The sequence below is a fragment of the Typopeltis vanoorti genome, chromosome 12, assembly GCF_054136105.1.
Source record: "Typopeltis vanoorti isolate ZY-2024b chromosome 12, IOZ_Tvanoo_1.0, whole genome shotgun sequence".
Lineage (NCBI taxonomy): Eukaryota > Metazoa > Arthropoda > Arachnida > Uropygi > Thelyphonidae > Typopeltis > Typopeltis vanoorti.
In genome coordinates, this window is record NC_143560.1 from 92,338,044 (window position 1) to 92,354,384 (window position 16,341).

General features: G+C 35.2%; 1 protein-coding gene across 1 annotated transcript in view; it reads left to right on the forward strand.

The window, feature by feature from the left end:
- LOC150101006 (venom factor-like) overlaps positions 1–16,341 on the forward strand; it is a 697,967-nt gene that overhangs the window by 62,701 nt on the left and 618,925 nt on the right. Inside the window, exon 5 of the mRNA XM_090401101.1 lies at positions 3,763–3,900. Coding sequence (XP_090257227.1) covers positions 3,763–3,900 — 138 coding nt within the window. The remainder of the gene's footprint in view (positions 1–3,762; positions 3,901–16,341) is intronic.

Here is a 16,341-nt window from a genome sequence, read left to right on the forward strand (position 1 = left end):
AGGCCAGTTTGCCTGCTTTGCGGGATGAAAAACCCCAGAATCAACTGGGGAAAAAACCCTGCTGTCCACGCCCAAGACTGGCTAACTTGGCTATGGCTGAGGAAGATCCTTCAGCTCCTCACGTCACCGACAGGAATCGAACCTAGGACACTCCTTCCCCAGGCATATGGTTGCGAAGCGCATAGCCACTAGGCTAACCGCGCGGACTACTGTGAATTTCAACCCTTTTAAAATGTCAGTTGAACCTAGTGTAATTTGGGCTTGTTTGTTTTACAAATTTAAACTCGGTTCGAAGGCTCCCAAGTATCCCGTAAGATATGTGTAGCATTTGGACAAGATGTGTTAGCAGAACGTACTGTGCAGAGATGGTTTTAAAAAAAAAATTGTTTCTAGTAATGAATCACTTGAAGATGCACCACATTCAGGAATACCTTCCATTATTGATAATGAAGAATTACTTGCTGCTGTTGAAAATAATTCGAGATGAACATGTTAAGAACTTTCACAAATGTTTAACTTGAGTGGTGAAACAATTCATTTGCACTTGCATCTGGGAAAATCATGGAAGCTAAGCAAATGGGTCCCACATGTATTATCAGATAACAATAAACTTCAAAGGCTATTAATTTTTTCTTTACTTCTTTCATCTCATTAAAATGAGCCATTTTTGGATTACTTGCTCACTTGTGATGAAAAATGGATCTTGCCCTCTAACAGGAAATGAACTTATCATTGGTTGTCACCAAACGATCCAGTACCACACACTTCAAAGGTACTGCTTCATCTCCAGAAAATTACATTTTTTGTGTAGCAGACTGGAGCTAGTAATTTCCACTATGAGTTTCTTGCTACTGCCCATTGAGTAGATCTTGGCTGTAATTGGACAACCAAGATCTACTCAATGCAACTCAAACGTGTGCAGGATGCGTTACTTCAGAAACAGCCAGGACTAGTTAATCGGAAGAAAATGCTATTCTTACGAGACAAGACAAAACCTCATACTGCAAAACTTGCCTGTGAGAAGATTTATGCTTTAGGATGGGAGATACTTCCTCATTCTTCATACTCCAAGTGATTATCACCTTTTTTTTTTTTTTTGGCGCTAGACAATCACATGTGAAATAGACAGTTCTGTAATAAAACAGATTGAAGTGGAAGTTGCTAGGTTTATTACTTCTAAAGACAAAACGTTTTACAAAAGTGGAATTACAAATTCGTATTTCATTGGGAAAGAGTTATAGATTGTGAAGGTGTAATTTCAATAAATAAAACATTTTATGGAAATTTCTGCAGTTGTTTAATTTGTATTATGAAAAACTACACGAACTTTTTTGGTTACCTGATTTTTAAGAAATCATATACGGTGTTGTCCAAAATACCAAAAGTTCATGAATGCAAAGAATATGCAAATAGTATGATATAAATGATGTGGATGATGTTTTAGAACTGTTCGGGCTGTTTTGAATTACAGCAAAAGCGGCTAAGACTCTGCAAAATTCCACCATATCTGTATGAGATTTGCTAACTTATCAGTTGAAAAGTTCTTATAAAGGTTTTTTTTGCAGTGTTGCAAAACTTTATATATTTATCTATTCTGAGAAGAATAGATAAATATATAAGGGAGACATAAATAAACACCATATTCATTTTGAACTGAAATGGTGTATTGAGGGTACAGATTTTTAATGTGTTTGGGTTTTGTTGGATGTCATGGCGCAGGACTGAGCATAAGACACATACTTGAGACATTAAATTTTTAAGCATTATGAAATGTTATACAAAAATGGAGATTGAAGAGAAATGCTAAAGTAGAACCTTGACCTGGAGATCCAAACATTTTCTCCAAGGACTAGCATGTTGGATGCATTTTCACAACAGAACAGTTTTACCTAGTAGTTCTAAAAGTATGCTGTAGTGAGTACTAGTGTACAAAAAATGCACTGAAGATTGCTGATTTTCCATGGGTGTGTTGACTCTCAGAAAAACCTCTGATAGCAAAGAGTTAATGTTCAGTACTGGTTGCAGTAGTGCTTAAAAACTGGACTCTGCATGGCTGAAATCTAGGAACAATGAATCTTGTTACAGTCTGTATTCATCATTTATTTTATTGAATTTTATTATGATTGTTTCCTTATTATTAAGATATTTGTTTTTGTTTTTTTTTATTAAGAACCTGTGTAGCTTAATGGAAGTGGCATGTGCAAGTGGGTTTTTCCTCCTGGAAACTTGGGGTGGGGGGTTGTCTTATAAACGCAAGAAGATTGACCATAGAACCCACACTATTTTAGACATTAAAAATATTGTGTTGGTGACCATGAGATGGCAGCACTTGTTAGCCATCTCTTCATTGGATGCGACTTAAAATTAGTGATAGTCTTGGGCCAACTATTTCTGATTGGCAGCCAGTGGAGATTGAACTGCTGACTCAGTCTCTAAAAGTTAGATAGGGCTAAAACAGCCCTATCTGACTTACTCCCTATAAGGTAACAAAAGGCATGTTTTTATTAATGTGTTTTCCACTTACACAAAAGGTTATTGTAAACCTGTGGTGCATTCATGGAGATGAACTAAGGATTTTTTGTTTTATTTTTATTAATGATTATTTTTTGTATTTTTATTTGTTTTTTAAATAGTCCAGAAACTCTGCTCTAGACACCAAACATGGAACTTTTTTTTAAAGGTTTTGCAAGTCTTCAGTAAGTGGAGTGATGAAATTCACCTCCCACCTAAAGATAATTGCAAACATGTTGGTTTGTAATTATTGCAACCTGTTGGTTAGATAGCATATATATTAACCACTTGGCCAACCAAGCTGGCTGGGAAAATCTGGAAATTTACTGCAACTGTAAGCATGCTGATGTATTTGGGAGAGGTATTTCTTGTGGTATGTAATTGGTGTGCTGATTTGTATCAACACCACTATGAATGGAACGGTGTATCTCTGCGTTCTGGATAATGCTGCACTTATAGTATACTATGGTAAAAGGCCATATCTATTTCCAGCAAGATAGTGCACCTGTCACACAGTAATACTTACTGTGACTTAGTTTGAGAATAATGAACTGAATGGCTAAGAGCCCTGATCTAAATCTAATTGAACACTTTTTGGAATGAAGTGGAAAGTGTGTGAAAATTTATTTGTAATGGCTAGATGTCACTGACACATGAGTTGAGTTATCTGCTGGAAAATTGGTTTCATTTAAAGGAAATAAACTTAAAAAAAAATTAAATATTCTATAATCACATTTAAAAAAAAATTAATATACATTTTAATATAGGGCTAAAGTAGTAATAACTTTTTTTTAAGGCTCAGTTTTTATTGATACAAGAAAATTTTATCAGCTTATAACAAATCATATTTGATTTCATTAAAAAAGCATGCATTTTTGTCTTTCAGGTTAAAAATAGTTTTCAGTTTGTTTCCTCAAAAATAAATTGAAACAGAGCAGCTCACTTTATTTTCATGCTTTTTTATTTAAGTGTCACATTTAGTGATATTTCTTTTACTATGATATCATTTTCCATTTATGTGTTCAACACTTGTTCCTCATTCATTATAAGCAGTTTTTTTGCATTTGCTTGAAAATTAAATTAAACAGTATTCATTTTACACTATGAAAATCAAAAATTAATTTATTTAAAATTTTTATATTTCATGCAAATATATTGTAAACTTCTCATAGTTGAATATGAATATTTACTAATCCTGTTTTATTTATAGTTAAGAATTTAGTAATTAATTGCTTCTGTATTTAATTTCAGAATCCTCAAGATGTTATAGTTGAAAACAAAGTTGTTAATAATAGACATGAAGGAAGAAAACTATTTAGTTTTCCATTTAGACTACCACCTTTTCCTTTATTTGGTGAATGGTCAGTCATTATTTTCCATGGACATAAGGTAAATAAAATATTTGGAAAGAATAAATGTATATGTGCTGTTTTTTTATATAGAGCTAGCAGTATGAAAAATTTGTATTTTTAATTAATTGAATCATTTATAAGTTTGATGTAGATGATTATCAATATGTAAGTGTAGATAAATACATTATTATTGTCATCAGCCCTTCATGGAGTCAAAATACATCATAGGAGGTCCTATTGTGCAATGCTGCTCATCATTCCATGTCTTAAATGTATTTAGCATCTCCACACTTTCAGTTCTCAGGCAGTTCATTCCAATTGCCCAGCACTCACCTTGCAAACCCCCCCCCCCCCATGATCTGATATCCTTCTTATACAGCTTCTAGAGATGCTCTCTAGTTCCCTCCACCCTCAACGAAAAACCTCATTAACATTAACCTGGTGATAGCACTTACCAACTTACCTTCCTCCTCCTCCTTCCTGTCCACTAGACTGCAAATTGCATTTCCTTAATCTTTCTTCATAATCATCATTCCAGAAACCACTTTAGTCAATTATCTCTGGACCCTATCCAATAGCTCTTCATACTTTTGAAAACCAGGTGATCAAATCTGCAAACATTTAATCCATATCTGGCTGGAACAAGAACCATGATTTCCTTACTTCTACATATCAGTGTCCCCCACATCATTGCCATAATCCATTGTGCTGTTGCAATTTGAATAACATATCCCCTAAATTTTAGGTTTTTATCCACCATCAACTCCAGATCCTCTGCTTACTCCACTTCTTCTAAAATATTTCACCAATTATGTGCTCTGCATCCCATCTTTGCTTCTCGAATTTACATGTAACCTTATACTTTATGACTTTGAACTGATAACTTCACTTACTAGCCCATTCACCCTATCTGTCCAAGTTCTCTTTCAGATCTACAGCAACTGCTGTACTCTTCATGGTTCTACCCAACTTTGCATAGATCTGCAAACAGTTGCATATTGCTGTTTGGTCCTTTCCCATTATCATTAACATCCAAGTTAAACAGCTGTTGTCCCAAAATTCTGTTTCAGTTTAATTACCAGCTTGTCATATATGGCAACTATCAAAGGCTTTGCAAAATCTGAATATAGCAATCTATATATTTCTCCTTATACAAATGCATTTATCACCTTGTTATAATAAATAATAGCTTGCTAAAACATGATCTTCCTCTGGCAAACCCATGCTGTTCATCAAAGAGAATGCTACTGTTGTCAACCCAAATTTGAATTCAGCAACTTAACCACAACTCAGGAATTGGCCTATAATTTGAAGTCTTAGTATCACTTCCCTTATGAGGTAAAAAAATTTTGCCCTCTCTTCACTCTTTGGGGGGCTTGGCTCAATGTAAGATTCACATTAAACAAGTATGTCAGAACTGTTGTTGCTTCCTGAAACATTCTGTCAAACGTGGTGTTATGTTATCAAGCCATACACCATTATTAATGTGAAGTTTGCTCACTTCCCCATACATTTCCTCCTCACTTTCCATCAGTCCTTCTTCCACCCTTCCCAACTGCAATCAAGCTTTTCATAATGTCACATTCATGAAGATAAAATATGAATTGTTCAGTTAATATTTTATCTATATCTTCTGCAGTGGCTATCATTCTATCATTTTCATCTCCTTCCATAATCTTTTTTTTTTCTAACGGCCATATATAAAAAAAACTCCTTGGGACTTTTTTGACTCATGAGTTAACTGCTGTTCATGCTGCACTTTTGCTACTTATACCAAGTGAGTCACCCTCCTTGCCCATTCTTTGCACTCCTCATGTAACTGATTATTACTTATCTTGTGCTGCCTCCATAGTGTCTTCTTCCAGATTGCATGCCTAACTTCTTCATTTCACCTGCACCATTCAGACATTGCCTCTGCCAGATAGCTATTGAATAAGGTCCAAGCAATATATGTCTCCTTTCCCTCCAATGCTTCATTTCTTGATACAGCTGCAAACTGTCTCCTGAGCCTTTCATTATCACCAGTCTTGCTTGTAGTAGTTCTACTTATATATTCCCCCCCCCCTTTTTTTTTTTCTTTTAACAGAAGTTCCTAACATGGCTGGCCACTACCCATGTGATTAGGATAACTCGCACCAAGTGGAGGAAGATTTGATAACCCATTTATAATAATGTTCTGATGAGATGATCAAATTCACAACACCCTTGAGTCTCATGTGCCCTCTGTTACATACTGCCTAAGGTTGTCTTTCAAAAACTTGACTAGTTCATTGTCTTTGTTCCCAGGTGCTATCTCTTCATTCCAATCTATGTTACCACAATTAAAAATCACCTGTATAATGATCATCAAGTTCTTATTGCTAGGCTGATTTGTCTGTATTATTATATCTCTAGGGAGTCAGACACATCAAGGGAGGTTATACACCACCCACTCTAGCTGTCATACCTTCTCTTAAACTCACTTGCACTAGATATATTCACTACTTCAACAGGCAAAGTACCCCACTCACTCACAGTTCTGTAAAAGAAAAATCTAGCTCTCACCTTTTCTTAACTGCACCCAAACTTAACTTTCACAGATGCTCCATTGTCCTCTCCTGTCATTGTTCTATAATGCCCTCTCAAAAGTTTATAGATAGACATCTATCATATCCCCCCCCCTTTCTCCTGTCTACCAATGTCTACAGCCCACACACTTTCAATCTATCCTTGTAATGTATAGTCCATAATCCCAATATCATCTTTGTAACTCTTCTTTGCAACCCTTTTCACAGCTTCTTTTTCCCCTCTTAACCTAGGAGACTAAATCTGTGCACAGTACTCCAGATGCAGTTGTATCAAGGCCTCATAAAGAGGGAGACTTCCATATCTTTATGTGGAAATCAATGTTCATTTGTTCATTGACATTGCAATTATCCTTTGAAGTTCAAGGTTCACATAACAAAAATTGTAAATACAATTCAGAGGATAATTGAAATGTCAAAGTGCTCCAAGCATAATTACTCGTCAATTACTCCAAGTATAATTCAATCAATATAATATGCCATTGGATATCTTATCATGCCAAAGTGTATAACTTTACGCTTATTAACACTGAATTGATAGCCATTATCATTTTCCCACACTTCCAACCTATTCAAATTATCCTGAAAATGCTGTATCAGTAACATCTCTGCTCTGATTGCCCTGCCTATTTTTGCAACATCAGCAAACAATTGAAGATCTCCTGTCAGGCCTTTTCTCTGTCAGAACATACTACTTGTCACTTTAAATCTGGCATATTTGCATTTCCCATATACCACTTTCTGATACCTGTCCATCAGCCACCCACTTATCAAACCAATAATTTATATTCCAGTCCCATATTTTCTAGCATATGCAACAGTCTTTCATCTGGCATCCTATCAAATGCATTAGCAAGGTCTAACTGTATCACATTGTATCCATTCCCTTTATTTAACTCGGCCATAACATTATAAAATATGAGCAAACTGCTCAGACATAACCCCCCCTTTAGTAAACCTATGCTGTTTCTTGCAAAGTATAGTTTCTTTGTTCACCATTTCTGTATGAAATGGTGAACATTTCTTACTAACTTTTCTGAACACACTGTATCTCCACTGTATCAGAATCAACACGGAAACTAGGATATGGTGTCCTAGTTTCCGTGTTGATTCTGATACAGTGGAGAGAGTGCAAAGGAGAGTGTTAAAAATGATATCAGGATTGTGGAATACTGATTATGAAGACAGATTGAGAATTTATAGACTGCAGATACTAGCAGACAGGAGAAAAAGGGGTGATTTGATTGAGACTTACAAACTTCTGAAAGAGTCATAGAGGATTTCAGTTGATGGAATTTTTCATTTTATGGATGGTGGGGCAAGGACAAGAGGGCATCCTTGGAAACTGAGAATGAATGAATGTCACTAAGAAGGGGATGAGATCTAGATTTTTATTCTCATAGAGTGGTGCATGATTGGAATGAATTGCCATTGGATGTTGTATGTGCAAGCAGTGTGAATGAATTCAAGAACAAGTTTGATAGCTGGGGTGTGTAGTATATGGCCTTCCTCAATGAGTCCCTGACTCTCTGGAAGTCTCTCTTAATAATAATATCAAGGGCCTAGCCAGTTTGGTTGAACATTCCTTTCTCATACATAGTGATATCCCATCTGCCTCTGTTGCCAAATCCAGGTTATGCAACAGCTCACAGTACTAGCACTACCACATTGTTTGAAGAGATAGAGCTGTACACTATGTTATGTATGCTGGATTGATAGTTTTGATGAAACGAGTACTCATTTTTAACTAAGTAATTTAAGGAAATTATGTCACTAAGATATACATTAAAATAAATTTTAACATACTTCAATATTTCGGCAACGTCACGTTGCCATTTTCAAGAAACTAACTACTTTAGCCATACAGACAGGACAGCCAGTATCAGAATTTCAGAACACAAGGACTACATCCGGTTTCACCAGTACAGCCACTCTGGTCTTGCTGACCATGCGGTGGAAGAAAGTCACGATATTACACCGTAGTAAATACAAGTATGAAAGGCTCTTCATGGAATCAGCTTCAGCCCTAAGAAACAATCCGAACCTCAACAAATTTGGCTGCATGAGACTTCCTCAAATTTGAGAAACCTAGATCAGAAGACCTTCAGCCCAATAGCCCAAGAATACCAACATTGCCCGCTAGAGGGCACCATCAGGACTTGAGGAGAAATAATAGCTTCCTGCTTCTTCCTCATTTACTGTTTGTTCCTTGCATGCATGTGTCTTGTTCTTAGTTTCTTGAAAATGGCAATGTGACGTTGCCGAAATATTGAAGTATATTAAAATTTATTTTAATGTATATCTTAGTGACGTTGTAATTTCCTTAAATTACTTAGTTAAAAATGCATAACCAACGTCTAAGCCTTTCCACGAGAATTACGAGTACTCGTTATTTGTACTACCTCATCTGCTTCTGATACTAGGGTACTCTCTGCATTCAGTAAAGTTATTCTTCTACATTCATTCTGTCTTTTACTTGAAGCATAATGATAAAATTCTTTTGGGTTGCCTTTAGCCTGTATAGCCAATTTGTTTTCACATTCAAACTCAGCTTTCTGTACAATACTCATAACTTTTCTGGTCTGCACTTTATATATTTCATCACTTCTCTTGCTCTTATTTTTGCAATATTCTTTCTACTTCACTTCTTCTTATGGATCACTTGCTTAATAAGATTGCACATCCATTTCACTCCCATCTTATTTGTTTTTTGAACTCTAGGGACACATTCAGATACTGCATCATTTATGCATCTTTTCAACTTCTCATACACTGCTGATATCCTTCCCATTAAGTTACTTGTACCATGGCATGAAAGATAATATTTTTTCGAGTTTGTTATGATTTCCAGATTTATAGTTCAGCATGTAACCTGATTGTAACATCCATATAATTGGCTACTTCCTAGGTGAGTATAGCATGATCACTGTCTCTAGCTGGTGGCAGAACAGTCACATCCTTTACTGTGGGACACCTTCTGATGAATCACTAATTTGTTCCTGAGCTCCTTTCAGATGCTGTTTGAGAAAGCTATCTTGAACAGCTCAATATATTCTTCTTCATTTTTATCATGAGCTTTCTCAGCTACCCAATCAATACAGGTAATTGTCGACTTACGACCATGTTAGGGTCTGACCGACCGGTCGTAAAGTGATCTGGACGTAAGTCGGACCAGTTTAGGTAAATCAGACACTGTGTACAACACAATTGGTTTACTATTTACAAAAATAAAAAATATTATGAAAAAGATATCAAATACTGTATAAAACCTAAAATAATTTTATCTTAAAGAACTAAACAAAACATATGTAGAAAATAGATAAGAAATATCTTCCACTTCAATGTCTAAAGAAAGTCCATTTGCCAGTGTTACAATATTTTCCGTAATCATTTCAAGTTCATGTTCACTATCATGAACTTGAAATGTTTAATGATGATCAAATTCATCATTAACAAAACACTGGACACAGTTTTTCCAGATTCCATTCATGCATTTCTTTGTCACAGCCTCCCAAGCAGCTGCAATATTTTTGATGCATTTATAAATATTGTGCTGTTTCCAAAACTCTCACAAAGATAGTTCTGAATCAGCATCTGTTGCGGCTATAGCTTGGGCGAAAGTGTTTCAAAGATAGTGTGCCTTAAATGTGGCAATCTCTCCTTGGTCCATAGGCTGAATGAGTGGAGTTCTATTTAGCGGCAAATAAAAAACTTTACATCCGAATGGAGGTGGTCTAGGTGAGGTGGATGGCCAGGTGCATTATCCAAGATTAATACAATTTTGAAAGGAATTTCTTTCTCGAAGCAATATTCATGAACTTGAGGTACAAAACGATTTAGAAACCAGTCTTCAAACAATGTTTGAGTCATCCAGGCTTTTCAGTTTGAATGGAAGTATACAGGCAGAGTGTGCTTGTTTACATTCTTGAACGCACGGGGATTTTCAGAATGATAAATTAAAAAAGGCTTCAGTTTAAAACCTGCGATGTTCCTGCCAAGGAGCAAAGTCAGCCTATCTTTAAGTGCCTTAAAACCAGGCATGCTTTTGGTCTTGCTGAATGTAAGTGTGTTCTGGCATCCTTTTCCACAACAATTACAGAAGGAGGTTGATACCTTCCTAATGTAATTATTTCATCCAGACTTTTAACAAACTCTTGAGCTCCTTCCACATCCACACTTGCTGATTCTCCAGTGACTCGAACCTATGAAGGTTGAATCTTCTTTTGAATCTTTTGAACCATCCTGTACTTGCTATAAATGTCTGAGTGTAATCTTTTCTGGCACGTTCCTTCAGTGTCTGAAAGAGACTTCTAGCCTTTGACTGCACTGTAAGAAAGCTTAAGGGTGTTCGCTTCTGTATCTGATCTTCCATCCAAAGAAACAACAATTTTTCCATTTCATCGATGGGCCCTGTACGTTGTTTCGTTATCATTGTTGCTCGCATGGGTGCTGAACCTTTAACAACTTCACGAATCCTTTCTTTATCTTTCAAAATCGTCGACACTGTAGAATGAGATAACTTAAAATCATGTGCAATCGCGTTCACCTTCTTTTCTTCTTCATGCTGCTTGATCACTTTCAATTTTGTGTCTAAATCAATGGCCTTTCTTGCTTTCTTGAGGTCTAGGAGTAGACAAAGGTACGTTCCTCTTGGTTGACATGTTTAGGGGTTTAAAAAATTTCTAATTGTAACACAAATTATAACTGAACCAAAAATAGTGAAAGTAATATGTATGCAAACAGAGATCGAGATGCATGAATTGCGCCAAACACACGTTACTGGGCAGTGGGCTGACGCTATGCACAACCGTTCTCATTAGGCTTCCCGGCTACGGGGACCACATGGATAGGGCGTGCGAGTGTAGTAGAAAAATCTGTTACAGTAGTTCATACTGAAACGCGGTGTGAGATGCAGTCGTAAGTCGATCAGTTGTAAAGCGCATAGGTCGTAAGTCGACGACTACCTGTATTTGGATAATTTAAGTCACCCATACTAATTACCTGTTTAGCACCCATCAGGGTAATTTGGTGATGCATGTCTTCATACCCAGCTTCATCAGTTTCTATGCTAACTGATATTGTTAGTAGTACCCCCCCCCCACAAAAGTCCTGTCTCTTCTGTCATTCCTGAAAATACTATACCCTTTACACTCAATTCCAGTTATTATAGTAGTTGACTCTGAAGGCCAAGTTTCACCAATGCCAACAATTTTACGCCAGTGTATTCATCAAAGCAACAAACTCAATTATTTTGTATTTAGTGCTGCTCACATTTGTGTTTAGACATAACAAGTTACCTCCTCACTTTTTCTCATACAGCAATCCCTCAATTAACGTGTCTCCGATTAGTGTGTCATTTTTTTCTGTACCAAAATGCAATTAATGCACCTCTAAAAATTTGATTAGTGCGTCTATATACATCTTAAAAATAAATGTTACAGATTTTAAAAATTTTCTATCTATACATTATTTTATGGCAAACTAGTTTAAAAAATCACTCATCAGGATGAAATACTTTAGTTACCTATTTAAAACATTTTACAAAGATTTTTTTAACGTCATACTATACTATTTCCATGTACATTATGTTCCAAATTTACCACCAAAATTTACGTAGTCTGCTAATTACACAGTATTTTGCTGATATCTCATGCCTCCATTGCAATTATTTTCCTTACCTTTTTATTTTAAAGTAATTTCCCAACCTTTAATCATGAATAAAAGCATTATTGAGAAAAATAGTGGAAGTGTGAAAAAGATTCAAAAAGTAACCTCATTGGAAGAAAAATGAACAAGGCAAATCCAGAGTAAAGATAGGACAAGAACACAAAATGGATGAATCAACTATAAGAGCAATTTTAAGCAAAGTTGCTATGAATACAAAGGCTGCTTCAAATTCATCATGCAGATCACTCGAAATCAAAGTATTATAATGATTGAATTAGAGAGATGTCTTTTTACATGAATCGAAGATTGTAACCAAAAATGGATCCCTCTAAACACTAGCCTTATTAAATCAAAAGCATTGTCTCTTTGCAACCTTGAAAGAAAGGGCTATCAATGATGAAAAAAAAGAATTCCACGTTAGTTGTGGATGGATGGTTTGAGTGTTTCAAAAAGAGAAATAGCCTGCATAATGTTTGAATCACAGGTGAAGCTGCAAGTGCAGATAAAGAGGTGGCCACAAATTATCCAGAGATTTTGAAGAAAATTGTTGAAAGAAGGGGGGGCTATTGTGACCAGCAAATATTTAATGTTGATGAAATTGGCCTTTTTTGGAAGCGAATGCCTTCCTTTTCTGGCCAAATCAGAGAAATCTCAGCCTGGTTATTAAGTTGCAAAGTCAAATGAAATTACTGCTAGCAATATGCGAGCCAATTGGAAGCCTTCTACATTGTGCAAATGATTTTAGAGGCTTTTCAAATGAAATGAACAATATTGCTGAGGAAATTGCCAACATCAGGTATGAACTGGGTTTTGATGAGATTGACAATGATAACATCCAAGAGTTGTCTCATTTGGAGGAATTGAATGATTCTGACCTGCTAAATTTAGAGGTACAGTGGGAAGATCCTGAAGAATATAATTTAGCCACTGAGGCCAGCCAAAACAGATTTCACAATTTGAAAATATTTTTCACACAGTGAAGCTTTTAAGCACCATTGCTTAGAGGCTGACCCTAATGAAAAGAGAAGCAGTAAAATTTGCAGAAGATTAGAAGAGGCAATAGGGCTATACTGCAGTTGTATGAAAAAAAGAAACAGAATGCCTACCAAACTATGTTAGCTCAATTCTTTGTTAAGAAGTAGAATAATAAATTTATATTCTGAATATGTTTTATTCTCTTTCAGCTTCATGATTTTCCTTTAACTAAGCCCTGAGACATACCCTAATTCTTTTATAAAAAAAATTAACGGTAAAAAAAAAAGAAATTTGAGGAACGAATTTTACTTTTTCCCATAGGTTATTATATTTGATTAGTGCATTTTCAATGAATACACCCATTTTGAAGAACGCATTAAGTGCATTAATCAAGGGATTGCTATACTTAAACCTGCAGTCTGCTTGGCTCAGTTGGGCAACTATCTCTTTTCTCTCTCCAGATACACATTCAGAATGTCCAAACCCATTTGTTTAGAGATTGATCTCTGTAAAGAGATTTTTTATACCCTGAGTGTTTAGTATTTACACAAGGGTTCAATTCTGATTGGTGCAATGACTTTTAACTCTTTCTTTTAGAATCCGGAAAATCACTGACTCAAGACCAGATACAAAAATATACAGATTTAATAAAACTAAAACAATATATACACTTTAAATAAAATTACATAACTACAAAAATAACTGGATCCAAGGCCTTCTAAAATAAATGTACACTTTAGAGATTCTCTTATCAAAAAATATTAAAATTACTCATTCTCTGACATTTTATTACTGGATTGTTTAACATATACTTAATCACATCTACCAGACTAAACACCATGTTTTCACAACAACAGAAATGTTCATAGTTAGTTTCTTTGTTAGGACCATTTCCAAAAATATAAAATTCTCTTCTTTTCCATAGGATCTTTTCTTATCACCCTTATGTAGCACACAATATTATTCCTCCTGTCTCTGAAGTATAAATACTCTGAATTCACTGAAGTATAAATATTCTTACCTCTTGCAGTTCAATTTGACACACAATTTACTGTACCAGAGAAAAAAGTTTCTTCTACCACTTCGAAAACAACATATCTAAGTTTAGCTAATTCCATCGCCCTTTCTAGTAGAAATAACAAATATATCCAACGCCCTTAAGACAGATGAAACTTTCTAATCAGTGTTTCCTTGAACATTCAATTAAAACATTGACTGCTTTTATTTGCTTGTTGACAATCTCAACTCCTCCAGTTTAAAGACTCACAGTTCTACGATTCCTTTTCGAAATCTTCTATTAATATTCTTCTGACTGTCATGTAGAAACTTAAAAAACTTTCTAACAACAAAATTTCTCCAGTCTACGTTAGCTCTTCTGTTAGCACACACTTGTTTTTTCCTTATTACTTCAATACTAAATGCTCTTTCTGTCAGCTGTCAATCACCCATCAAACTCCTTGACGGGCATGTGCACTCCATGTAAGTGGCAATTGAAAAGTTAAGTATAATGGCTGATATGTTGTCTCTGTTGGCATAATAAGATTGGCTTTACAAAACACACCACTTGATAATTTAAAATTACAATAACAAGATTGAAAGTAACAAAATTATCAGAATCTAGTAAGTACAGCAAAATTTCAAATGCTTCACATTTCATTTTGAGAATAATAATATCAATGATGAGCATATTGCAAGTGCCGATATACGTGTTACGAACCAAAACCAATAATATATTAACATAAATAATTTGTAAAAATATTCATATCACTGTTTCAGATGTAATAGTGATACAAATAACATGGATATTACATATCACTATTACATCTGAACATCCTAGCTGAACTTATTCATACACATCTTCAGTGTTCCTTCCAAGATGATCTTGTTTTGCTGATTCTCTGCAATTAGATTTCATTCTAATAAATAATTTTTATAGGCACATAATGCCAAATCTATAGCATTATAGAGGTCTATACCATTATCCAACTGCATACTTCATCTTATTCTTGTCTACCTCACATCATACCATCTCAGACCACAGTCTCTATTTGTTCCCTCCATCTCTACCTTGGATTAACATAACTCCTCTGCTATCATCTATTATCATCGATGATAGCATAACTCCTCTGCTATCATCGATGCCCTCCCCCCCCCAAATTTATACTTTGCCTGTCTTCACAAAAGAATTTGATGCTCATCCATCTATTCTTATTACATTTTTTATTTATTTATTTTAATACTCTATTATTGTCATATCTAACATTTCATTCTCATTTCATTCTTCTAAGGCACTTCTGACTGAATCAATCGACCTAGACCTGGTGTTCCTCTCGATCTCTTTCCTGCCACCTTGGTATCAAATACCTGTTTTGCTAACCTTTCCTCATCCATTATATTTAAGTGTCCATACCACCCTTAGGTTAGCTTTGCTCACACATTTTTGAATGCTAACAATGTCAAGTTCCTTTCTGATACCTTCATTTTTAATATGATTCTGCCATTTATGCCATCTGTTCACTTCCCTAATTTTTCTCAGCACTCATATCTATGGCCTCTAGTCTTTGATGAAATGCTTTATTTCTAATACAACTCATAGATCCATAAGTTAAAACTGGTTTAAATACTGTCTTGTCTGTACTGCTAATTTGGTGTTTTGGCTAATTTCTCTCTTAACCCATATCAATCTATGTCAATTTCTTCAACTGGCTACCACCAATACTAGCTTTGCTTATTATATTGTCTATTTTCAGATATAACTTGCCAGAATCACTTAAAAGCTGTGTCTAAATAGTTGAAAGATTTTACTTGTTTTATAGGCTCTTCATTCAGAATCCAGCTAAGTTTTCTGTGTTCCTGAAGGTTTCTATTCATGTCTATTTTCATAATTTTGGTCTTTTTTATTGCTGATTTTCATGCCTAATTTATTACACCTGTTATTCAATTTAGTTAGAGAAACCCGGAGATTTGCACTGGATGTGTTTAGGACACAATCATTTGCCTAAAAGCAAAGAGCTAAATTTGATATCTCCAATTCTAATATCAGGTTTAATGCCACTTTCTTTCATAATGTGATCCATATAGATGATGAACAAGAGTAGAGATAATCTGCATCCCTGTCTTATACCTGATTTTACATGAAACCATCCAGGAGGATGGTTTCATGTAAAATCATCTCAGTTATAACAGCTGACTTATAACTTAAATATAGACTATGATTTGCTCTGTATAATGTTCCATTTACCCCATATAATTGTAGTGTTTTGAAAAGCTTT